The following is a 24,805-nucleotide window of genomic DNA, read 5'->3' as shown; positions in this document are numbered from 1 at the left end:
CTGTTATGTGGTGTGACCTTGATTGTAATGTGGGGTGACCAGTGACCTTTCTGCAGATGGACTCAGAAAAAACAGCAGACTAAAATGGACAGTGATCTTCCAATTCAGGCAACCAGGAAACCAGCAAAGCTAACTAAAACACATCCCTTTGATATTTTACACTTTATTTATAATATATGTCTTCAAAGTAGTAATTGATGATCTAGTTGAGTACTGTTTCAGCACAGAGCAACTGCAGTTTCTTTTTTGGCGAAAACATAGCAAAGACTTAATGTCCTTTACTCTCTGTTCTAAACTTAGTGGACTCCGAAAGATTACTCTGAGATTTTTTATTTGTTTTAACATTTGTCTCTTATAAGATTTGTGAGCTCTCCAACTGCCATAAATAATTTATTCATTCTGCTGACTGTCCGGCTCTAGAATTCAGATGGCTAAACTAGTTTCTGTAATTGAAAGTGTGTACATTTAAGGAAAATGCAATGATGTGACAAGAGCAGCATTTGGAAAACCATCTCCTTCAAAAGATCAGGCAGTCACCAAAATTTGCATGAGCACCCGTCATACAAGTCACTCAGGTGATTTAATTAAAAATAAATCAATAATATTTTAAATAGGTTGTGAAATAGGCAAACCAGAGTTGCCCAGCCTTCCTCTGCAATAGTTTAGAAGTTCTACTGCCTGATTCTTGATTTATAACTGCAACATTTTTAGTGTTTTGTGTGAGTCCAGTCAATCTGCTCATATTAGAGTTTTTACTTGCCCACCCCACCCAATGATAAAAGGTCATGCATGGAATAGCCAAGAGTGTCCTTAATGAGGCATGAGGTTTGCACATTCTTTGTATTAAACCTTAAACTGAGCCATGCATTATCCATATATGATCCTAGCTCTTTTACCAATACGAATTCCCTTCCATCACAGATTAGACTCAAAGGGAAAATCATCCCAGGTACAAGTTCTTATAAGTAAATGGGCCAAGATTTGGGGTCATATTCACCCCTGGTGTAACTTCATTTACTAAGAAGGGATGAATTTGATCCATAATCTTTAGCTAAATAAGCCGAGCCTCCTAACTTTGCCCAGACTAACTAGAATAATTCTGTAGCAACTTTTCTGTTTTTCAGGAAATTAATGAAACACTCTCAGGAAAAAAGTAGGACATACCCAGAGACCCTGGGTTCCATGAGCATGTTGTCAATACTGTTCCAGTTAGGTTACCCACACCTGAGGGAAGTGGAAGAGTTGCCAGAAATAGTGAATTGCAGTGGTGCAGGTCCAGTCCAAGTCCAAATTTTCCTCTATAGCATTTTCCAGACTTAACCTTTTCATGTGGTCCACACAGTCAAAAGTCTTTTCCAGGCCCTCACTGTTCTCTCACTGTCATGCCCCCTTTCTCTCTCCGTTCTGTTAATGATACCCATCTGACTCTCTCATTTATCTTCTGTTCCCATCACTCTTTTCGCTCTTCCTTGCATGCTACTCCTTGCACATGGACTACTTTACCTGAACTAATCTGTCAGGGTATTACCTCTTCTCATTCCCTCCCCAAGGCCTATTTCAAAACATCCACAAGAAATCAGCCAGATAAGGGCGGCTAGGTGAGGCACAGTTGATGTTAATTTATTAAAAAAAACAAAATAAAACAAAAAACGCCAAACCTCACGATACTATTAAATGATTTGGAAGCATCAAGTTGTACACTTTGCTGGCCCATCTATTTGCATGAATTATTACTGCTGCCCTGGTCCTCTCTCCCCTTAGCTTCCTGTTGTTTGCTTTGCTCAATTGTTGGGATTTGTCTTAAATGAGATTATAAGCATGTCAGGGCAGTGACCATGTTGTTCTATTTATTTGTAAAGAACCCTAGCGCCATTGGGCCCCAATTCTGCTTGAGGCCTTTGAAGGCCATCATAATACAAATAATTGAAAATAATAAATGGGCATCATAAATTAATGGGGACAAAATCTAGCTCACTGATGTAAATCTAGAGCGACTCTGTTGTGACTTCAGTGGAGTTATTTCGGATTTACACCAATGGAAATGATATCAGATCACTAGACAACTGTCATGACAGAAAGTTATTGTCACATCAAGTAGGCAGTAAGGGTTCTTGATTCTCTATTAGTCGATAGCACTTTTTTTTTCGGTCAGACTGTCATCCTTGCACTTGATTCAGAATGTCTCATAGAGACCATCAATTGGGGACTGCACTGTAATCCTCTATTCTCAAACGTGGAATCCATCCTGCATCATGTAGCAGGCAGATGAATTGCTGTGATCACGTATTGTCCCACTGAAGTCAGTGGGGCTCTGCACAGGTGCACCTTTGCACCCACAGGCTATACAATGCAGGACTGGGGACAGACTTTCTGTAAAAAATCCTTGATTAAAAAGAAACAACCTCACAGACATGGACTTTATATAACTGACTATACAAGCAAGCGATTGCTTTCCAATTTGAATGTATTTATACCACTTTTTGTTTGCTTTTCCATGAATGTTTGTACAAACAGATTTTTATTTACCTGAGTATTAGGAAATGTCTGACCTTTATTCAAAATACATTCACATAAATTGTTCAAACAATTATGAATAATGAAAACATTAATAAAAATCAGCTCTGTCCATAGGTAATTTGAGAATGGAGAAAGGAGTAAATTCTTTGCTACTGATAGTTCACCTAGCTCTAAGTCCAGGCAACCTGAGAGGCCAACCTGACAAATTACTGAATGTATTGAGAAAACCAGATTCAAAACAAAAGAATTAATTTTTTTAGACAGGCCAATGAGAGAAAACTTCTCAGCCATGTCCAGCAATCGGAAGTGTCACTGAAAGCTCAAAAGGTCAAAGAAACAAATCCTGGTCAAAAGAGATCTACAGATCACTAGTGACCCCATGCAAAGACAATCTTTGGGCAATAAACTGAATGGAAGCCAAACTGATATTTGTCTGAAAATTCCTTGTTTATGAAGTGTTTCTGAAGTTTTTCTGTGGCTAAGTTAACATTTGACAAAATGAACAAACAGTAAAGTTTGAGACAGGTCCGTAATTAGCAGAATCTTCCATAAAAGGTCTAGACTTTTTCAACATACCTTTCACTCCTGTCATCTTCTGTAAAGGCAGCTGACCTTGAATTGTACACATTAGATACAGAAAAAGATCTATTAGGTCATGTGTTTCATCAGTCTCTGCCAGGGCAGGATTGCTCCCTACAGTACATTATCTACATTTAGGTTTAAAAGACTCAAGTAATGGCCTTTCATCAGAAGACTAATAGAAATCATCAGAAGTAAAGATTTTCCTGAGAATGAGCCAACATTTTTCATATTCTTTTTCTTAATTCTAATTACTCCTAGTTAATCCCATGTAATAATATTTAACTAATCCTCTCCTATTATAAGGCTTTCATTCCTCTCTGGTTAGTCCTCTTTCAGCAAACCTATACATCTTTAGTGTTTTTAAAGATCTTTCCCTTTAAGACAACCCCTTGAATAAGGGTGAAATCTACAATGTTCATCATAATTACTGAAAATTTCCAGATGCTTTGCTGTGTGACAAAGCAGCCAAGGGAGTGAAAGTCCACCCCTTTGAATCTCAGCCATTTGCTGAGAATAAATCAGTGTGAGGAAACATAGCCAATATGGACTAAGGCATCAAAAAATACCCCAAAAACGAAACAGAAATAGGATGCTCCACTGGAGTATGGCTGGACACATATAGGGTTAATCTTGTCTGCAAAATAATTGAGAAAAATGTCCACTGGATTCTGAGGACATGCTATTACCAGTCCACTGTAAAACAGCCTCTGGGGATTTAAAAGGCAGTCAATAGTTCTAAAAATAGACAGAGCCTTTTGGCCTTGGCTGATATTAAATTAGAGTAATAAGTCAATCTAGCCTTCCCATACCATCACTATCATCGTATGTTTATACACAGGGCTTCTTCTAGGCTGTAAATGAAGAGTTTGCTCCGAATCCCTCCAGTGTTATTCCATCCCATCACTAGTCACCTCCATTTTCCCTGGCTCCCAAGTAATTTTAGTGACCTAAAGTAAGCACCAAATTAAATACCAGGACAAGGGACGATATAGTTATGAGTTGATAGCCTCCTTAGTTAGCTGCCAATGTGCATTGGAATGATATTGCCCCACAACCTCCCTGATGAGTATACATTTTATCACTACCAACCAAAGCCATGAAAGACCCCAGGTCACAGCCCAGCACAGGTCACTAGAGTTCAGCATTGTAGCAAGCTAGTGTTTTAACTACTGGGCTATTGCTGAAACTATCATTAATACAACAATACTATATATAAGCAGTGTAAGAATATTGAACATGACATATAGATTCTTCTGAGGCTTGTGAACTCTGGGAGCTCAATTTAAAGAGAAAAAGAAGCCTGCTTAGCAATCAGATTTAGCACCAGCTCTGGAGGATTATACAGTTGAGTCACTTTGATTCATTACTGTTCAAAGAGTCCATGTAAGTCCCTGGAAACTTTTTGGGATGGTCTATAACTGTCTCTTTATTACTTCCTGATTGTAAGGGAGACAGTTGGAAAGTATTTGTGATTAAATCTGTTTTTTCCTATATTTGGTAATAGATTTTGATAAGCTGTTTAAGGTACTGAATCTTCTGAGGCATGCTGTTTGGAGCCTCTCTCCAACTCATCACTTTTTCTTTTCCCTTTTGCACTCACTGCTGTTTGAGCTACAAAATACTATTTCCAAATAACCAAAGCCACGGGGTGTATTTAGGTACACAATGCATGTGAACAGTCCTGTGTGCACCAGTGGTACATTTGTTAAAACTGCAGTTTTTGTATATGGCCAGAAATATATGAGTATAATGTATGTAACTTTAATGTGGCCAGAAGATGGCATAAACTACACTTTCCCTTTGCAAGGATCAATGCATTTTATTGTAATCAAATGACAGTTAATCAAAAATTACTAGATAGACCATTACTAATATTACTTCCACACAGTATCCTCTATAAAATCCTGGTTCAGTAAAGCACTCCTATTCAAGACTGCACTTATGTACATGCTTAAGTCCTATTTACTTCACAGGGACGTAAGTATGTACTTAAGTGCTCTCCTAAATCGAGGTCTAAAAATGCATGTTAGACATTCTTTTTCTTAATTTCTGAGTCTTATCTCCTCAAAATAGGATCTTGCATAGATTCTTATTTTAAATAGGAATTTAAATTAATTTCAAAAGAAGTTGACTTAGAGACCTCTAGAACTAAATACTCATTGGAAGCTATTGGGATGCTTGCATAATTTCACTTTTACCAGAGGTTCACCTCTCTTGCTTAATCTTTCTACATTTTCTGTGGTCTCAGATGAGTCATTTTAGGGTTCCTCGATATTTTTAAAGTTGATAATTGTGTAAATATTATATTACTATTGTAATGCATTACAACTAGTTGTCCTGACGTATCAAGATGCTGAGTATATTTTATACCAGGGGTCACCAAATTAAAAACATGAGGCAAATGATACCTACAGGACCCTACAATGGCCCATAGCCACCTTTATCATTAGCATGTCACACAGGCTATGGGTCACAGCATGTGGTATTCCATCTTGATTGAAATGAGTGTGTGATTCATGTGGTCCTCAGATGGACAAAGTTTGGGCTGTCTTGTCTTATGTTTACAATAGCCAGAAGTGAAAGGGCTAACACAATAGATTCTGGACATAAAGAAAAGGTAGTTTTCATAGTGTAGAAAAAGAGATCTAATTTGGCCCTCAGTTCTGCCATAAATCAATCACCATCCTGGCAAATCCCAACGGGACTTGACCTCCTTGCAAATTGAGCACCATCTGGGTCAATCTCTGGCAAAGTTGCCTAAGGTGGTGTGGTTAGGGTGACCAGACAGCAAGTGTGAAAAATTGGGACGGGGATGGGGTGTAATAGGAGCCTATATAAGAAAAAGACCCCAAAATCGGGACTGTCCTTATAAAATCGGGACATCTGGTCACCCTAGGTGTGGTTGTATATTCAATTTATGTCCACCACTGGCAATATCTTGTCATGCCACCTAAGCTTTTGATGCCCACGTGATTGCTGGCTGTGTAGCAGCGTTCCTTGATATACACACTTAGGAATTCTTTGGTTTTCCATTCTTATAATATGCCCATACCAAGAAAGCTACCAAAACTGAAACAGTACTGATGGAGGCAGTTGCTGGGTTTGGCTTGGAATAGCCTCATTTCTGATCTTGTCCAGCGACTTGATATGATGCAGCTGACAAAGACAATGAGAATAGAAAACCTCAAAACAGTGTTCTTCAGCCTTCTTCAGCACCCATATTTCACTTCTCTACAATAGAGTTGGTATAACTGTGGTTCTATAGGTCCGCAGCACTGTAGCCAGCTTGCTATCATGATGTACCCAGAGGGAACACAGAAGGGCCCAAAACATGGCAGCAGCTGCTGATATACAAGTGTCCAAATATTTCAAGCATCCTCTAGCACTGTCTGTGATGCTGCCCAAATATTTGACAGGTGCCATCTGTTCAATGTCCCACCCGAACAGGTTAATACTGAGGTGGTTGTAATCTGGAGATAGAGGCTGATTGATGGTAACAGCCAGGGAATTAGTTTTATCTGGATTAATAACCAACCAGATCAGCCATCAGCTGCAGGGATCTCACCAAACTAAGACAACAAGACAATTGAAGCAGAATGGCATTCAGCTCAATGCCACAGACAGTTGTCACCTCAAGCTTTCCATCAATCACTCAGTATCGATATTGAACAACAATGGTGACAGACCGCAGCCTTGCCGAACTCCCAAGGAGATAGGAAACCATGCCATGTGCGTGCCATTGACTTGAATGCAGCTTTCCGTTCCATTACAGAGCTCTTCTATCAATGACATTCTCTTCCCAAAGATGCCAAGTCACCTCATCAGAACTCACAAATGTGCTTGTACTTGTTTTTTTAACCTACTTCTGCCGTAAGGAAAAGGAACCTAATGCTGCCCACAGAAGCTAATGGGGTTGTGTGTGTGTGCCTGAGGGCAGAATTTGGCCCTAAGCATCTTGTAATGTTTATTAACTCTCTTTAGCTTGAGATATGTTTCCAGGAACTAATTCATATTTTTCTTTACAGATCATTCAAGGTGAACCACAGAAGTCATGTTCCAAGTCTGTAGCAGAGAAGGTTACGGAGAGTTGCCAGCAAATCTGCCAGTGTAGACCACCTCCTCCATTACCACCACCTCCACCACCCCCACCACCTCCGAGGTTGCTTGTGGTCCCAAGTAAGTAAAGATTGGTACTACTACCATATGTCAGAGGGAGGAGTGGAAAATGGGGGGCATTTGGACAGATGGAAAGTGAAAAAGTGCGAGAGAGGGCACAATTAAACCTGGTTGTAATTTTTCACGTAGTGAATGGGAAAAAATGTTCTCGGTAAAAGTAGAAATGTATTTTCTGATCAATTAATAATGTTCTGCTTTTGTAGAGGATCCAGAGAAAATTCTTCCCCTCATTAAGCTTTGTGTTCCCTTGCGCTAAATGACTCACTAATGACCTAGCCTCAGGGAATGTAGTCCCCACCTGGTTTTCTATATTTTCCCCTTGTTTGCATGATCATTTTAAAATATTTTATGACTCACTTGTTACTGGGTCTGCAGCTTAGAGATCTTTAGGTAGCTTCCCTTACGTACACCACAAAAAATCAGTCTCCATGAATAAGCTAAAAGCCAAACAATATGACTAGAGTTAGTTTTTGCTCAGTTGAAGTCAATAGAGCTATGCCAGTTTAAACCAGCTGTCGGCTTGGCCTGTTTGTAACTTGATTATTTAAAAGTACAGTAACGGTGAGAGACATGTCAAGAATGAAAAGCCCAAGCAAGCAGACTGTGCTCTCAGCCATATATATATATGAAGCACGGAAACACAAAATACATATCCCCAGCCCCACCCAACTGGTGCATACAAACTCCAAGTAAATGGGAGGAAATGTGTACATTTTACCAGGCCCTGGTCACAAGGCCATCACTGTGAGGGAAAAAAAATCAAGCTAAATTGTGGATGCTTGAGTTGGACTAAATATTATTTATATAATCTTGGTGAGTATGTTTGTATTTTTCTCTCTATCTGTGTGGGTTGGGATGGAGGCTTGTGTTATGAGTTTGCCCTAGGCCCAGTGAAATGTTGCTCATGCACACCCATTATGCCGTTGCTATTACAAGCTATAGGCAGGAGTAGTAGTTGGAGGCCACTTCTCCCATGACATACAGGTTTGTGGATCTAGAGTTAGCCAAAAGAGATTAGAAGCATTATGTTGACCTTCATCAGTGGGCAACCCCTCAAATCGCAGTTGGAGATAAAGTATGGCTCCAACAGAATACCTTGACTCTACCCAGCCTTCAAGGAAGTTAGATTACTGATATCTTGTCCAATTCTGGGTGATCCAGCAGATCAGCCTTGTAGCCTTCAAACTCCAACTGCCTAGGGCGATGAAAATGCACCCGGTATTTTACATCTACTTGCTGAAAAATTACACTGACCACTCCTCCCTCGGATGAGTACAACTGCCATCTCCACCCATCGTAGTCCAGGGGCCGGAGGAATATCTAGTGAAGCAGATCTAGGCCTCCAAAATTCTCTCGAGGAAAGCTCATGTACTCTGTTGATTAGGAGGGTTATGGTCCAGCTGATCGTTCATGGGAGCCCGCCAAAAATATACATGCACCTGACCTGCTTCAAGAATTTCATTGGTCACACCCTCATAAACTTGGCTCAAAGACACCTGGTAGGCATCTTTTGAAGAGGGGGTAATTTAATGAGTCATTTTTGAGCCTAACGAGTGCTCTCTGAGCCTTAGCCTGATGAGCGATCCCTGAGTATGATTACCTCAGGGCTCCACATCAATCAACTAGGGCTCAGCCAATCCACAGGCAAAGGTCTATCCAGGTGACCCCAAGGCCAGGGATATAGGCTCCCTATAAGAGCAGCCACACCAGTCTGCTGGTGAGGTAGCAACATTGAGGAGTATCCCCTGCCGCTTGGTGGTTCTGACAGACTGCTCCTGTTCCAGCTGCTTCCTGCTCCAGCCTTGTTCCAACCCCACTCTTGGTTCCTGATTCCTGCTCTGCCCCAGGCTCTGGTCCCTGGCCCGACCACTAGGCCTGACCATCCACTTCTCAGTTCTGACACCAAGAAGTTCCGAGGCAGCACCAGGAAGCAGACTCTCCTTGCAGTGTAGTTCCCTTGAAAGGTGGAGGCTGGGTTAGCCCCACAAAACAGGTACTATGTTGACTGGCCTAGGTGAACAATGTGGAGGAAAATCCCTTGTGGCCTCCCCAAGCTCCTTCATGGGTTTTCTCCACATAAAGGCTGTTTTAGGGCCTTTGCAACAATGTTTAGATTCTCCTCCTAGATGCTTCTAGTTCCTTCAGAAAGGAGTTCCATATTCCAGAGTATCTATCTAATTTGCTTATATTTTTGCAAATTAGTCTCTCCAAAAAGGCAACCTGCACTATTAATTCCTACCATTGCCTTTAATAAACTCCCTGGGAGGTCAGTGTTGCAATGTACATCTATTACCCTTCAAGTTATTACCTGAAGGGAAATGTAACCATTTTGTAGTGTCTCTTGACTATTTATCACTCAATTTATCAATCCCCAAAGGTTCTAATGGTGCCTTACTTCCCAAATCCCTCTTCTAATGCAAAGAAGACCAACTCTTGCACATGGGGGTGAGAAGGCATTCACTGAACATTTGAAGAAGGGTATTTCATAAGTTTATTACTGCAGAGGAGAAAAGGAGCAGAATTTTCCAGTGTATCTTCAGCTAGGAGAGTGTCTTGTATCTCTGCCATGCCACAGGAGTCTAAGGCAACAAAATAATAGTGCTTTGAACCCTTGGAAAATATACTGTGTACTGACAACTTGAAAAAGGGAGATCAAGGTTTTAAATATCAGGAAGAATCTTTGTCAGCATTCAAGAAGACACTGTGTACATTTATACTGACCCTGTTTCCCTGAGCGACCTAACCCCAAATGACTAATTTTTTTTAACAAGTTATTGTGTTTTAAATGTATCAAAAAAATAAATTGCACATCCCATTCCCTAGTACGTTTTAGACTAGCAAAAGACTAAACCAAAACCTTAAGTGCCATGAATTAACATAAGTGTCCAGCAATCCCTCTATTGCAACAGTGTGCAAGTATTCTTGTTAAATATCAGTGTTATGGATGTTTCCTCTAAACAACTGTAGTGCCCCCTCTCCACCCAGTTACCTTTTTTAATGCCAATCTGCTTACAGGTGTTGATGGACAGGTCTGGGTTTTTCTGGATCCCGCCACCCACTTAGCAGGGTGTATTTTCTTTATTTTTTCCTATGAATTTATTTGGCGGTGCCTTCACCCCCCCTCGCTCCTTCCTGGCAGGGTTACCAGAGCAGCTTGGGAGGAAAATTTTAATTACAGGGTAATTCCCACTTACTTGCCAGATATTTCTTGGAAGTCTCCAACTAATACAAACACATACAATATATTCAACACACTAATTATATTAAACAGGAGACAAATATGACATAACTAGGTAAAACACTATTTTTAGGGTCACTGGTGCCCATGCTGATAATACCCGTGACTTTCCCCAGTCACCTGACCTGACGTAGCAAATATAAGATTAGTGTCCCATTGGTACATGTACTTTGTTGGGGTCCTTGATGATTTATGGCCACAAAATTCTTCTCCACAGTGGTCAAGCAGTGTGGCTGACTGGGTTCAGTACAGCCCAAAGGACTCACAAGTAGGAGGAGGTGGTAAGTCCCTCCATAGGTTTAATATGCAGCAGGTTATAAAATCCCCAAACCCTTACTCCCTGGCTTGAGGACACAGTTCAGGGAGTAGGGGGTCCCCAAAACAAGTTCCCTGACTGACTAACTTAAAGATGGTGCACTCACAAACTCCATGAATGATCGTCAGGTTCAGAGATGACTCTGGACTCCTCAGTCACTGCAGAGGGGCTGATCTCTACTGGCAGGGATCCTTTTCAGACAGGAGTCAGGCTGCTTCTGGTCCCAGGATTTCCCCTCACCACAAAGGGGTGCAGGGCTCAAGGTGCAGATTACACAACTATACTAAAATCCAAACTGTAGTTTTCTAGCCCAGCATCCAGACACATTCACAGCAGGCAGCAGCCCTGGACTAGCAGCCAGAGCAGAGCTAACCATGTGGTGACTGGTTTCACCTAGGGAGCTGGAGGGCTAACTCAGCCTGGCTGGGGACATTTCCCAGCAAAACTCTACAAATTGGAAGCCATCAGTGGAGAGGGAAAAGCCCAGCTGAGGGATCTTGCTTTCAGGTCCCTAGAGAAACCCTGCATGCAGGCCTGGGACTCACCAGCTCCCCCACACAGCCAGTCCTGCCCTTGCCCTGGCTGGCTCCAGACTGACTCAAAAATGGCTTCTCCCCTTTGGTGAGCTCCCTGGGAAGGGCATCTCACTCCCTATTGGTTGCCGGGCAGACTCTGAGTCTGCCGTGGCTCCCCCTCCCTACCAGGGACAGTGTGCCTCTCCCTGAGCGGCCAGCAGACAGAGCCCCAGGAATCTAGGTAATCTCCTTGGGGGTTACACAACATTCAGGGGGAGAGGATAGTATAGGGACAGGACAGGCTGTTATTAAATGGTTGATGCTAGAATTGCACAGTGTGCAATCACTGTGAAATCATTAAAGTTGAAAGACCAGAGAGGCCTCAGCAAGAAGCATCAGCCCAGGGAGATTACAAGATCTTTATGTTTACAAGATAACGAGTCTGAACCCGGAGGCACTTTGAAAAGATTTAGGTCCTGATTCTCAAAGCTCTTTATCAAGCTTCCCACGCAAAGGCCACAAACTCCTAGAAACAATTCTTAAAAGCACTTTGCAGTAGAACTATTAGTTGCTAGGGGTTTAAGTAACTCCCAAATCATTCTAAAATTGCAATTGTGGTTTGAGACTACGTGTGAAAGTTCAGTAAGTACTAAGTTATTTGTACATCCAGTTATTGTGGGCCTTGAATGTCCTTATGATGGTTAATAGTAGGAGTGTTTAAGGGGATGATATGAGCATTAGATTTTCATTTAGTGTCTGTTTAGACATTTGGGTATCAAATCAATGTGGCAAATGCTGAGCTCCGCCTACCATTTTCTTATTGAATAATTACATTACAAACTGACTGCACAAAACCTATAGTTAAACGTAGTGACCAAATGTCAGACATAATTACAGGCAAATGTTGAATTTTCTCTAATGGAGTAATGATCAGTTAATTCCCTCCACAGAAAATCAGGGCAAGGTTTCTAGCACAGCTTTACAGACCCAAACAGTTAAGATAATTCAGATAATGTTCACTGAGCAGAAACTAAAACACACCTTTCGGCAGTCCTTGAATATTGTGGAAGCATGGAAGATTCTCAGTGATGCATTGCTGCAAAGATAACACTTCATTTGAGATGCTGGGGGAAGAATTCACAAATCGAGGATCAAGGCTTTAAGTCCCAGCTGCTACAAAATGCTCAGTGAAGTCAATGGGAGTTTTTCTTGAGTAAAACTGACTAAAAAACAAGGTTGTTGTAGTAATCAGGGTGGTCCCAGGATATTAGAGAGACAAGGTGGGTGAGGTAATATTTTTTATTGGACCAACTTCTGTTGGTGAGAGAGACAAGCTTTTGAGCTTACACAGAGCTCGTGTTCATGTTTGGAGAAGAGCTCTGTGTAGCTCGGAAGCTTGTTTCTCTCACAACAGAAGTTGGTCCAATAAAAGATATTACCTCACCCACCTTGTCTCGCTAAAAAGTAAGGTTCACATTGTGATTGACTCCTGCAAGAGTGTGCAAGGAAGAGAAAGGGGGCAAAAAGGCTCTTTGTTCTGTTTGCACCCCTTATTCAGCATCAGCAACATCTACTGTCTCTCGTCTAGCTACCCCCAAAAGGGGTGGCACAGTATCACCACCACACCTGCCCCAGTAGTAGAGCCAGACAGCCCTATAAGGGAGTGTGAGTGTATTGGTTTGGCTGATGTTCAGTTAGTTAAACACCCACTAGTTAACAATTAGCTGAAATAATTGCTAATGTGTGAACTGAAATCATGTATGCCAGCGATTGATTTGTTGACACTTGCATGTGCATAAATGGTTAGCTCTTTACAGCTCATGAACTCAGCAAAAGTCTGTCCCAAGGTCTCAGTTGAGATAACAATACCATCAATTCAGTGCAAAGCCAAAATGAATTACATCATTGCAGGGGACTCCACATCTCTAGGCTATAATTGTACTATTTTGTTTTTCAACAGGAAATCTTTCCCTTTCTCTCTGGAACCCCTGGAGTTGAATTTCCGGCCACAATAATGGGTCTAATTTACTAATGAGTTGAGCTAGTGAAAATGCTATTTAAAAACAAACAAACAACCACAAACCCTTCTAGAAATGGAGCAGCTTTTTCGCATCTGTGTCAGCCCAAACACATAGTTCAGTTTGTGAAAGCTTGCACAGTTCATTCAGTGGGCCTTTAGGAAGGCTAAATAGATTTGGCACATCAGTACAGATTGTCACAATATGCATTTGTAGCCCAGGTGGATCTGAAGGGCAACTCTTAGGCTGAACCCCCTCCAGCGTCGGAGGAAGTTTCAATGCAGAGCTACAGCTAAATGTTGTACTTTGGGCTGCTCAGTCATTTATAGCATAATCCTTCTTACTAGTCATTTCCTGTAGAGAAAAACTGCAAGATGAAATCTAAATTACTGTGAGGCAAAAGACTGAGGAACAGTTTGGTTTATGCTTTTCCACCTGCCTAAGTCCTCGCAGAGACCTCTGATGGGAGATAGTCCTCCGGGGGCTGGGAGGGATATTGCAATTGCAGAAACAAGTTCAATCTCCTCCCTGCTGGAGGACCCAGTTGGGACTCCTGCATCTGCAAAAGCAGGAGGTGCTGCGGAGGGAAAAGGCCTGCTTAGGGCAGTCAAGTAAGTAATGATCCAGCATATGCCCTGAGCAGCCACCTACAGAGCCTTAAAAAGAACAGGAGTACTTGTGGCACCTTAGAGACTAACAAATTTATTTGAGCATAAGCTTTCGTGGGCTACAGCCCACTTCATCGGATGCTGTAGCGCACGAAAGCTTATGCTCAAATAAATTTGTGAGTCTCTAAGGTGCCACAAGTACTCCTGTTCTTTTTGCGGATGCAGACTAACACGGCTGCTACTCTGAAACCTACAGAGCCTTGACTTTCAACTAAAGCTTCCTTTCCCCAGTGAAACACCAAGGTCCCAGTGTCCATCATCTCTTAGGGAGAATCCCTCTGGAGTGCAGGGGAATTCACCTCCCTACACAGCTTGGGTGAATCTGACTCCATAGTTATTCTGACCATAACCATATTGTTTTCAATAGTGTCATTAAAATATTAAACCTTGCCCAGCAAAATTCTGATTTTAATGAACAGTTTTAAGCAGTTTTGAGCTAGAGGCTAATTTGATATAAGAGCATGTATCAGGGAAATCTTGGTCTCCAGAGCTTTCAACCTGTCCGCTTCCACCAGCACTATATTCACTTAACACTGAATATTTTCTTTTGCAAACTATACTTCTAGCTAGAGATGGTCCAAGGTGATTGCATTGGCATCTGGTTCAAGTTTAGGCTAGTGATTGAAGTTTGGTTGACACGTTACGATTCAGCTTTAGATTCAGTTGTGAGTTTGTCTACATGAACAATTAGTGTGCGATAAGCTGGGGTGTAAATCCACCTCACACTAGCCTGTCACACACTAACTGCCTGTGTGGACCCTGCTGCAATGCACTGAAGGTTCCCTAGTGTGCCTCGATCTACTTCTGTTTCAAAGGAGGGTAGATCAAAGCACACTAGGGGAACTTCTAGTGCATGACAGCAGGATCCACATGGACAGTTAGTGTACAGTAGGCTAGCACAGGGTAGGTTTATACCCCAGCTTCCCATGTATTACTTGTTCGTATAGACAAGCGCTGGGACAAAAACTTGTCACATTTTTTACTTGGGTGAAAAATACATCATTATTTATTGCATTATTGATCTTAAGTGCATGGCGGATGATAGAAAAAGCAGAGAGTACAACTATATATTTTGAAAAAATCCCAGGTGAACAGTATTAAAAATATGGAGTGTGCCTTTAAAACAGCAAAGGATAGTGGGAATACTTTTTCCATACAAAAAGCCCTCAAAAGGTTCAGATTCAAATTCTTCTCTCACTTACAGGGATGTGAATGCAGAATATCTTGTACTGGAATACACTCAGAATCACATCACTGAAGTTGGAGTACATTTGGTGTGGATTTACACTGGTATAAACAGAGTGGAAATTTTTGTCTTCAGGCTTTACTTTGGGTTAAACCTAAAACTGGAAACACTAGGCTGAAAGCTGCTCTATACTGCAAACAGGCAGTGATACAGATCAGCCTATGGAAAGTCTGGTACAGAGGCCTGAGACTGTCGAGCAAAAATGGCACATTAAATAAAACCTGAGCACTACCACATATTTGGGTTACAGAAAAATACTATTTTACAAGTGTTTTAGAATTTTAAAAAATGTTTTTAGCATCAAACTTTGGTATCCTTCCACCTGTAAAGGCAGGTGCCTTAGTTACTATGAGTCCAACTGTATAGGACACAGAAGAAGTTATAAATACCTCTAAAGTTGACCCATAATGGCTTTTTCATACATAAAAATGCCATGAATTCAAAGTCCTTTATTTGAGGATCTTCGAGGGCTAGAAGTTGGGTCTCATTTGGAAGATGCAAAGTTTTCCCCTCAGTAGCATAAGGCTCCCTTTCTATCCTTGCAGGGCTATAAAATATTAGACTTTAAAATCATGACATTTTATGTATAGAACAGCTGTCTCAGGCCCAGGACAGAATGCTGCTAATCCTCACCTCAGCAGGAGAAAATTCCATATTTGGTGGAGAAAGAGGAAAGATTTCTCAGGCAGGTGGATTCAGAATAAAAGGCAGCAGCTTGAACTGTTCAGGCGTTTGGGATTTTCTGCTGAATCCTAGGGAGATGGATTAGTGGGCAGGCAGCAGATGAGGCCATGAAAGGTACATGACAGTACATTTATCATGTGGTTCTGCAATTGATCATGAGGCTAACATCTCCACTTTTATGGAGTATGGTTTGTGTAATCCGATCTAACTATCTCTCTGTCTAAAAGCCTTGTTAGGGTCATGTTGTCCATCACCTTCCCTGTTCAGGATTGTTCCATACAGTAGATTTTGAAGTGTTTTGTCCAGTCCACTTTATAATTAGTCAAGTGACAAGTTTCCCTCTCCTTTACAGCTATTAGGATCTTATAGACGATTTTTTAAAATCTTTGGTGGCAGCTAAATCCATATTAATAAAAATTCTTTTATCTTGAAAATGCAGCTTTTTATAAATTTTACGTTATTCACCTCCATTTCACTGTAGCTATTGACTTCTCTACAGTTCTGAGCCAGAGCCCAAAGACTGATAGGCTTTCTAAATAATTCACTGTGATTTATTATGACTCATATAAAGGAGAGGCAGTGTAGTACACTAGGAGTCGGGAAACTTGGGTTCTGTATTTGGTTCTTCCACTGCCTTGCTGTATGAGCCTGGGCAAGTAATTTAACCTGTCTGTGACTGCTTTTCCATCTGTAAAACAGGGATATTTATCCACTTTTGTAAACTTTTGTTCTGACGCATATGGATGACAAGGACTAAGGATTGTTATTAGAAGGCTCAATCCGGCACTTTTGCGAAAAACAAGGAGTAGCTGGCACACAATGCACTGACTATTCAGTGCAGTATTTAGTATCAAAATGCAGGTCACATAGGCTTGGTCCACACTGGGGTGGGGGATCGATCTAGGAAACGCAACTTCAGCTACGAGAATAGCGTAGCTGAAGTCGACGTTTCCTAGATCGAACTAAGTTTACTTACTGCGGGTCCACGCGGCGCAGGCAAGCTCCCCCGTCGACAGCGCTTCCTCCTCTCGGCGAGCAGGAGTTCCGCAGTCGACGGGGGAGCGCTTCTGGGATCGATTCATCGCGTCCAGATGACATGCGATAAATCGATCCCAGAAGATCGCTCTCTACCCGCCGAATCAGGCGGGTAGTGTGGACCTAGCCATAGACATGTAGCAAGAAAGAGGATGTGGCATTTGGACTTCCTGGGGGAGGAGACCTTCAGCTTGTGGTAATGGTCAGTTTCTTCTACATACGATGCAGAGACAGCCAATCATCTACTGGTAGTTTGTACAGGAACGCTTTGTACAGACAATTGCCTCTAGCAATAATGCTGTGTAGTGCCAAGGCAACAGGAGGTCACATCTTCCCATAGCACCTGGCAGGGAAAGGAGCGTGCATCAGAGGGTATGGGGATTAGAAGACTGGAAGGGATGTCCCTGTATTTATCTAAGGTACTTATATTGCCCCAATTACCATAGTACTTGAGCACCTCACAATCTTTAATGTATTTATCCTTACAACACACCTGTGAGGTAGGAAAGTGCTATTCTCCTCATTTTACAAATGGGGAATTGAGGCCCAGAGAGACTAAGGCCAACTTTTAAAGGTATTTAGACACCTAACAATGCAGATAGTGGGATTTTCAAGGGGATTTTGAAACCAGTGGGAGTGAGGACCCTCGGTGCTTTTGAAAATCACACTAAATGCCTAACTGAATCTTTAGGCAAATAATATATTTAAAAGCTGGCCCTACATAATTTGTCCAAGGTCATACAGGAGGTCTGTGGCAATACAGGGACTTGAACCAGGGTTTTCAAAGTCCCAGGCTAGCATGTAAACCACCGGAACACAGCAATGTGTTTTGGAGGTTGTTCATTACTGAGCAATGCCTATTACTGCAATTCACAGTCTGGAGTAAGTGTTCTGGGCCGGAGTAGCCATTGTGCACACCTGATTGCATGATACAGGGAGCAAGAGGCCTACTATCTTCACTCATGCCTTTTGCTAGCTGCACAGCAAAACTCAGTTGCTCCTGAAGAGTGAGTACAGAGCTCCACTTCAGACCTTCCCGCTGTTTTGTTACAGTAAATTGTACACAAAGCCCCAGCGTCCTGGTTAAGCAATTGCTTTTGCCTCATAATTGGGCTGAATTGGGTCTGTAGTGTGGGGTGCTGATTTCTGGTACCGCTATACAGTGTAAGAAAAACAAAGACGTCAGTGAACTACAGCAAGCGATGCAGGTCTCTAAAAACTTCCAGAGGTCTAATCTCTAGTCTATGTATAGATGCAAATGGATATGGGGGGGGGGGTAATATGGATACATGCTAAAGTGGGAAAGATCTCTAGGAAAGCACCTCTCCTGTCAGCAGTGATCTCTAATTTGGAGATGAACCTCTGTCTCTTCCATTATTGTTCTTATTCTTTCATATTTGTTAAGTGCCATGGTGTCTAGTGCTGTGCAGAAAACAGAGACCCTTCCCTAGGGAGCTTACCTGCAGTCTAAAAATATGTCTCCACACAATTGATTTGTATCAAGAAGCCTACTTCTAAAAAGCCACTTCCTGTCTTAAAATTGTTTCTGTCTATAATGAGGTCTCAGTCCAATTCACAGTGGACAGGTGGCATGCCATGGAAACCACCAAAACAGCTGGCACTAATTTTTACCCTTGTTAGCAGCCTCACCAGAGAGGCCCAGGACTGAAAATAGCAGGGAGATTGAACTATCCTCTCACAGAGGTGATCCCCAGGCAGAGCTGGGGCACACTGTCAGGACAACGTAGGGAAACTTGAACTACAGTTACCCATGCAGTACTGGTTCTGTGAACAGTGAGGATCAGCCTCCCAGGCTGTCAGTCTGGCACCTTTCACATGCGTTAAATTTATCCTTTAAAAAATTGTGAGTGCACCTCTGTGTATCGCTGTGTTTATTTTTAGATCCTGCCTAGGGGACTTGTGCTGACAAAAATAGAACTGGGAAAATATATAAATACAACTGTTTGCTGAATAGTGACTTGTGGTAACATGTTAATAAGTTTTTAGGAAGCAAAGAGCCAAAATTACAATCACATGCTTAGTTAGAAGGTTTTAATGGCTCTTCTTCAGTATGCTCTTCTCACTTCTGTGGCGTGAACAATGCCCATAGTTTGATGGGATCACAGGATAATACCATCCATTGATTCTCAGTAGTGAAGAGGGGTATATGCATTTTCCTAGTATGTGACTTGCCATTTAAATGTGAGAATGTGTATGCGTGCAATGAAGTGGATGGCACTGTATGTGCTACCTCATGTACTATATCTCAGTTGTTTTACTGTTCTAAAGCACTGAGAATTACTGTCCCTGGGTCAGCAATGTGGTACTGTTCTTCTGCATTAATACTGTTACCCAACTATTGTGTTTACCTAATAGTTAAGTGCCAGGAAAGTCAGAAAAATAAGGAAAAAAAGAGTTTATTAAGAGTAATAATACTTAACCCAGGCAGGTACATAGATCAATAGAAAGCACTTACACAATGGGGTGAACATCATTTATCCTCATTTTACAAATGGGGAAAATAATAAGAATACCTACCTCTTCTATCGTGCCTTTGATCAGTAGCTCTCAAAGCATTCTACAGCAGAGATAAGTATCATTATCTCCATTCTACAGATGGGGAAATTGAGACACAGAGAGGCAGAACTGGAAATAGAACCCAGGTAACTTGAGTCCAGTACTCTATCCACTAGGCCATGCTGCCTAAGTAGTGAGAGATTAAAGTTTGCATTTTCAAACTTGGGGGCTAAAGTTAAGTTCCTATACCCATATTCAGGCACTAAAATAAAAATGTCATTAATTTTTCAGGTTCCTGCATGCCCTGAACTCCCAGAAACGAGGCCACTTTTATTTACTTGCCTGAATTCAAATTTAAGAGCAAAACATCAGGCATTTTTGGCCTGATTTTGAAGGGCCCTGGATACCTGCTGGTCTGATTGACTTCCATGAGAGCTACTGGGTTTTCAGCACTTCTGAAAATCAGGCAGCCAAGTTGGAAATTTTGGTCTAAATAACTTGATTACACAGCAAGTCAATGACAGAGCAGATAACAAAACACTGATCTGATTCCCACAGCCTACACATTGGACCAACCTGTCCCTTCTCTGCTGTACCGTGTACCAAACATAGTGTCACCACTGCATTACTCCAGTTTTACACTGATGCAACCATGATGGAAAACTGGGTAATGCAGTGATGAATCAGGCCCATAGTCTTCATGAGTCTTAGGGCTAGTCTACACTGGTAACGCTTTAACATGGCTTGTGTGGTCGCGGTGCAGCACTGGGAGAGAGCTCTCCCAGCGCTCTAAAAAAACCACCTCCACAAGGGGCGCAGCTACCAGTGCTGGGAGCGCGGCTCCCAACGCTGGGGCACTGTCTACACTAGCGCTTTACAGCGCTGAAACTTGCTGCGCTCAGGGGGGTGTTTTTTCACACCCCTGAGTGAGAAAGTTGCAGCGCTGTAAATTGCCAGTGTAGACAAGCCCTTACTAAAGCTATTGTATTTCTGTGATGAGGCAACTGAATCCTGGCTCTGAACTTTGCTGATGTACATTCTAATTTGTTCGGGACAGCAATCAGTAGGGAGTGATCTAATCAGGATAAAAGCCGAGGTGGTCCAGTTGCTGAGAGAGAATTTGATGGATAGGTATGTACTATTCTCAGTGAGAGCCTGCTGATTAGGAAAGTGTCTGATGGAGGAAGATCTGGGGTGATAGCTGATAGTGAACTCAACATGAACATCCATTGTGAAATTGCCGAAGATAAATGCCATAGCGGAATATAAACACAGAAGTATAATATTATGTGACCCTCCCTAAAAGTCACTTCTTCCATGAGGCCTATATTCCATAGTATTTCCCCCAAACAATTTGCTGGAAAATGGCCTTCACTCCACTCTCCCCACAAATCACCTCAAAACCAGCAAAATTACCCATCAAACCCCAGAACTGGAACCTAACAAGAGACATGGGGCCATATTCAGCTACTCTTAAGTACGCTGAGTAACACCTTACTCCTCAACTAGTCCCTCTAATTTCAATCAGTACCCAACATGAGTAAGGGAGGCAGAGTCTGACCCTTACATTGTAAGCTCCTCGGTACTATACTGTCCGTATTGTAATACATTCATAAGGACAAAAGATAATCTGAACAGAAATAAAACTCTTACTCTCCAGTAATTCTAAAACAGATTAAATAGTCATCATAATTGCCTAGCACCAGACCCACCGTACACCAGGCAAGGCAACACATTACTTCTTTCTGGCTGGTCTAGGCATTTATACTATGATCACTGTCATGGTATCAGAGTCCCTATTTGGATCAGAGGCCTGGCATCTAAGCCCCAAGTCAGTAGAAGTTTTCTGCCTCCACTCCAGTAATGTAATTATGGATAAATACAATGTTTGCATCTCAATGACAAGGGGAGGCAGTGAAGTTCAGCATATAGGACACTGGCTGTGAGTCAGAAGACATTGGATCTGTTTCCTTGTTTTCCTTCTAACCTGCTGTATGACTTTGGGCAAGTCATATTACCTCTCTGTGCCTCCGTTATCTCCTCTGTAAAATGGGGCTAATGATCCTTAACCTTTGTTTGTAGAGGGCTTTCAGATCTACAGATGAAAAGCGCTATACAAGAGCTAACCATATATCACAGCAACATGGGAGTTTACTGAAATGTATGGTTAAACCTGAATCCAAACATCTTTGGGATTCGTCAACCTCTAGAATACAGTTTTTACTAGTTTCCATGTCTCTGCACTCCCCCCGTTCAGGCTACTACATGCATCTGCCACTCTTCACCCAATACTTACAGTCCCACTTCTTCCAATCTTATGCTGAACCATTCACCCCCGTCCTTGCTGTTTGCAATACTCCTGCAGAACCACTCCTTTCAGACCCCTCTTGCAAGCTCTACTTCATGGAACTAAGCATGTTCCTCCCTTGAAAATATTTTTAGAAAGAAAAAATAAAAGCCAAAGAAAAAAGGGAAAACGGAGAGTGTAGAAAAACATCTACAGTTCAAAGTCACGGGGATAGGACTTTCTCAAGCATCATCCCCATGGGACAGGGGCAAGGCCCTTGGGGGAAGAGGCGGGGAAAGGGCGGGGCATTGGGGGTCCAGTTACCAGCAATTAGAAAGGTGGCAGCTCTAAGCACAGTGTAACAAACAGAAGTATCTCCTGCAAATTTCCACCAATTGTATTTAAACAAGCATTACCAGGACATTTCCTGGTCAAGAAATCAGGCTGTAAATCTCACCAGGACAGACTTTCTGGTGAACTTGTCACTATTTCTTGGCTATGGTTGGGTTGGATATATAGTATGAATAGTCCATCTCATGGGATTTCTGATTTGGCTTCAGTCCAAATCTACAGAAAGTTCAGAGGTGTGTGATAAAGTAAAGAAAGAAAAATGAACTTTTTTGAATCTCACCAAAGTTTGGTTTTGGTTGGGTTCAAATTTTGGGATAAGTTTAGTCTGCTTCTTATTTTATCTGAACTTGTTTGTTGCAAAGCTCACCCAGTAGCATCCATATCCCAGAGATGAGCACAGCTGGCAGGATGATGATGGCATGGTGATATTTCCGGTTTGCAGGATTCCTCCGGGCTGGCTGCTTCCCCAACTGCCATGTTCTTGATCATATAATCTTGGGGAAGGGCTCAAGTGGAGCAGAGTTATGACACTATGATGTTGAGGATTCACAATTGCCGAAATCCTTGCCAAGATGTTAAGACATGGTTCAGTGGATATGAGCCTGTCTGGTGTGGACTTTTATTTTATTGTCTTTTATTGACCCTTACATCCAAGCCTACTTTATATTCCTGTGCCAGGCGCATCAAATCCGTCCTTCGTGTTAATAATGACAGACACTCAAGAATGGCTTTTTGTTTGAAATCTGTCTTTTGTCTGCACAACTTGCCCATCTCGCTGTATTGGGGATATTTTATCATTTGATTCAGGAGAGCAGATTCTCTTGCAGTCAAAGGTCTTTCAGAAATGTCATATTTTATTGAGCCCATTGACCTTGAGGCATCTCTTAATATTATTGTAGTGTTCAGAGCTGTCTTTTGCTATGATTCTGTTTCTTAGAGTGAGAACACTAGGAACCAAAGAGATCTAATCCTGACTCTTGACACCCCATAGTTCTGACTTCCACTCACTCCCCTTTTGAACTTGGACTTGTTATTTAAATATCCCTTGTCTCAGTTTCCCCATCTGTAAAATGGGGATTGATAGTATCTGCATCATACTGATATCATTAGGATTAATTAGCTAGTGTTTTCAAAATGGTTTGAAGAGAAATACTATGGGTTATTATTGCCATTTGCAAGTTGTATCCAAGGGCAATCGCCTGCCAGGCTGTGAAGAGGATTGTAATCTAACAAACCTGGCTGAGCACCTTGTGCCATTATCAGCATCACCTTTAGTATTCAATCTGATGTGATTCTGCATGTCTCTCTTGGCAGATCGAGTGTCACCCGATGTATTCTTAGGGGGAAAGAACTGTGAAGTGAAGTTGATGAGGTGACACCCTGGACCTGCCAGAAAGACACTGAAGCACAGCCATTAATATTTTATTACTCGTATCTTAAAAATGGATAATCTTAAACGTACATTTAAATGCTTACATCCGAAATATTTTTCTTCAACTTTTCAGCCCACATAAAAACACTTTTGGCAAGAAAAGAAAAATAACAAGGAGAAAGAGAAAGTACCTCTCAAATATATTGTAGATAGGACAAAACCTTACTAAATCCTCTGGGGTCATTCAGAATGGCACAGAAGCTACAAAACTATTGACAGTAGTTTGATACACACACACACACACACACACAATGGGGGGGAAGGGGGTTCCCCTCAATGAGCACACTTAACTCTAAGATTAATAGGCTTTTTATTTGTTTGTTGAAGGAACAATGGAGTCCACTCTGTTTGTGTGTGTTTGGAGGGTTAGCCTTAAAACATATAGGTATATATGTATATTTTGAAAACTTTTAGCATTGTTTTCCATGGCCTGCTTTGGTTTGGAAGGGAATGTTTACTTGAGCTTTGATTTAGCCCAGTATAATCCTTCTTTAAAAGGACTGTGAGATCTTATGAATTACACAGTTTAGGCTCAGGGGTTCCAAAGCAAAACATGGGTAATATTCCCGCTGTCACAAATTATTTTAAAAAGTAACACTTGAAGATCTGTATTTGTAACAAATTTCATTCCAGTGCATTTTGTGAAATGTTTTTTCCCCCCATGTTGGCTGACTTTCTCTGTAAGAGCAAATTTGGATACATACTGCATGTTCTTATTACATCAACTTTCCAACCACATTTCTAAATGTTTCCATATAACGAAATACAATAAACAACTCAAGGACTCTTGAGCTAACATTGAGTCACAGAACGTATTATAACATTGCCATTATTACAAGAGGTTAAATAAACCCAAATAAAAAACCTGAATCTGAACAGCCCAGATCTTTGAGGAAGTTCAGGTTTAGATCCAGAGCTGAACTTTGCAGCTTGGAACCAGTTCTGCAAATGTTTATACACCACCTCTGGAAATATGAACTATTCTGGGCCTGATCCGCAGCTGATATAAGTCAGCATGGCTTAATGGAGCTATGCCAGTTTACGCCAGCTGAGGATCAGGGCCTTTATTCTTAGACACTCAGGGCCTGACTCTCATTTATACCTAGGCTAATTTACCTAGGCCTACTTAAGGCCATTTTATACTGCTAGAGTGGTATGCAGCGGTCTAAGGCCTGGTCAACACTAGGAATTTACATCAGTATAACTACCTCTCTCAGGGGAAC

At 41.7% G+C, this 24,805-nt stretch overlaps 1 protein-coding gene across 1 annotated transcript in view; it reads left to right on the top strand.

The window, feature by feature from the left end:
* Positions 1 to 24,805, top strand: part of PRIMA1 (proline rich membrane anchor 1) — a 61,315-nt gene that overhangs the window by 1,664 nt on the left and 34,846 nt on the right. The window contains exon 2 of the mRNA XM_024197116.1: positions 7,125 to 7,275. Coding sequence (XP_024052884.1) covers positions 7,125 to 7,275 — 151 coding nt within the window. The remainder of the gene's footprint in view (positions 1 to 7,124; positions 7,276 to 24,805) is intronic.

The sequence above is a fragment of the Terrapene carolina genome, unplaced genomic scaffold, assembly GCF_002925995.2.
Source record: "Terrapene carolina triunguis isolate 2854851 unplaced genomic scaffold, T_m_triunguis-2.0 Scaffold96, whole genome shotgun sequence".
Lineage (NCBI taxonomy): Eukaryota > Metazoa > Chordata > Testudines > Emydidae > Terrapene > Terrapene triunguis.
Note: the sequence above shows the minus strand (reverse complement) of the source record. Positions and strands in the feature narration are given on the sequence as shown.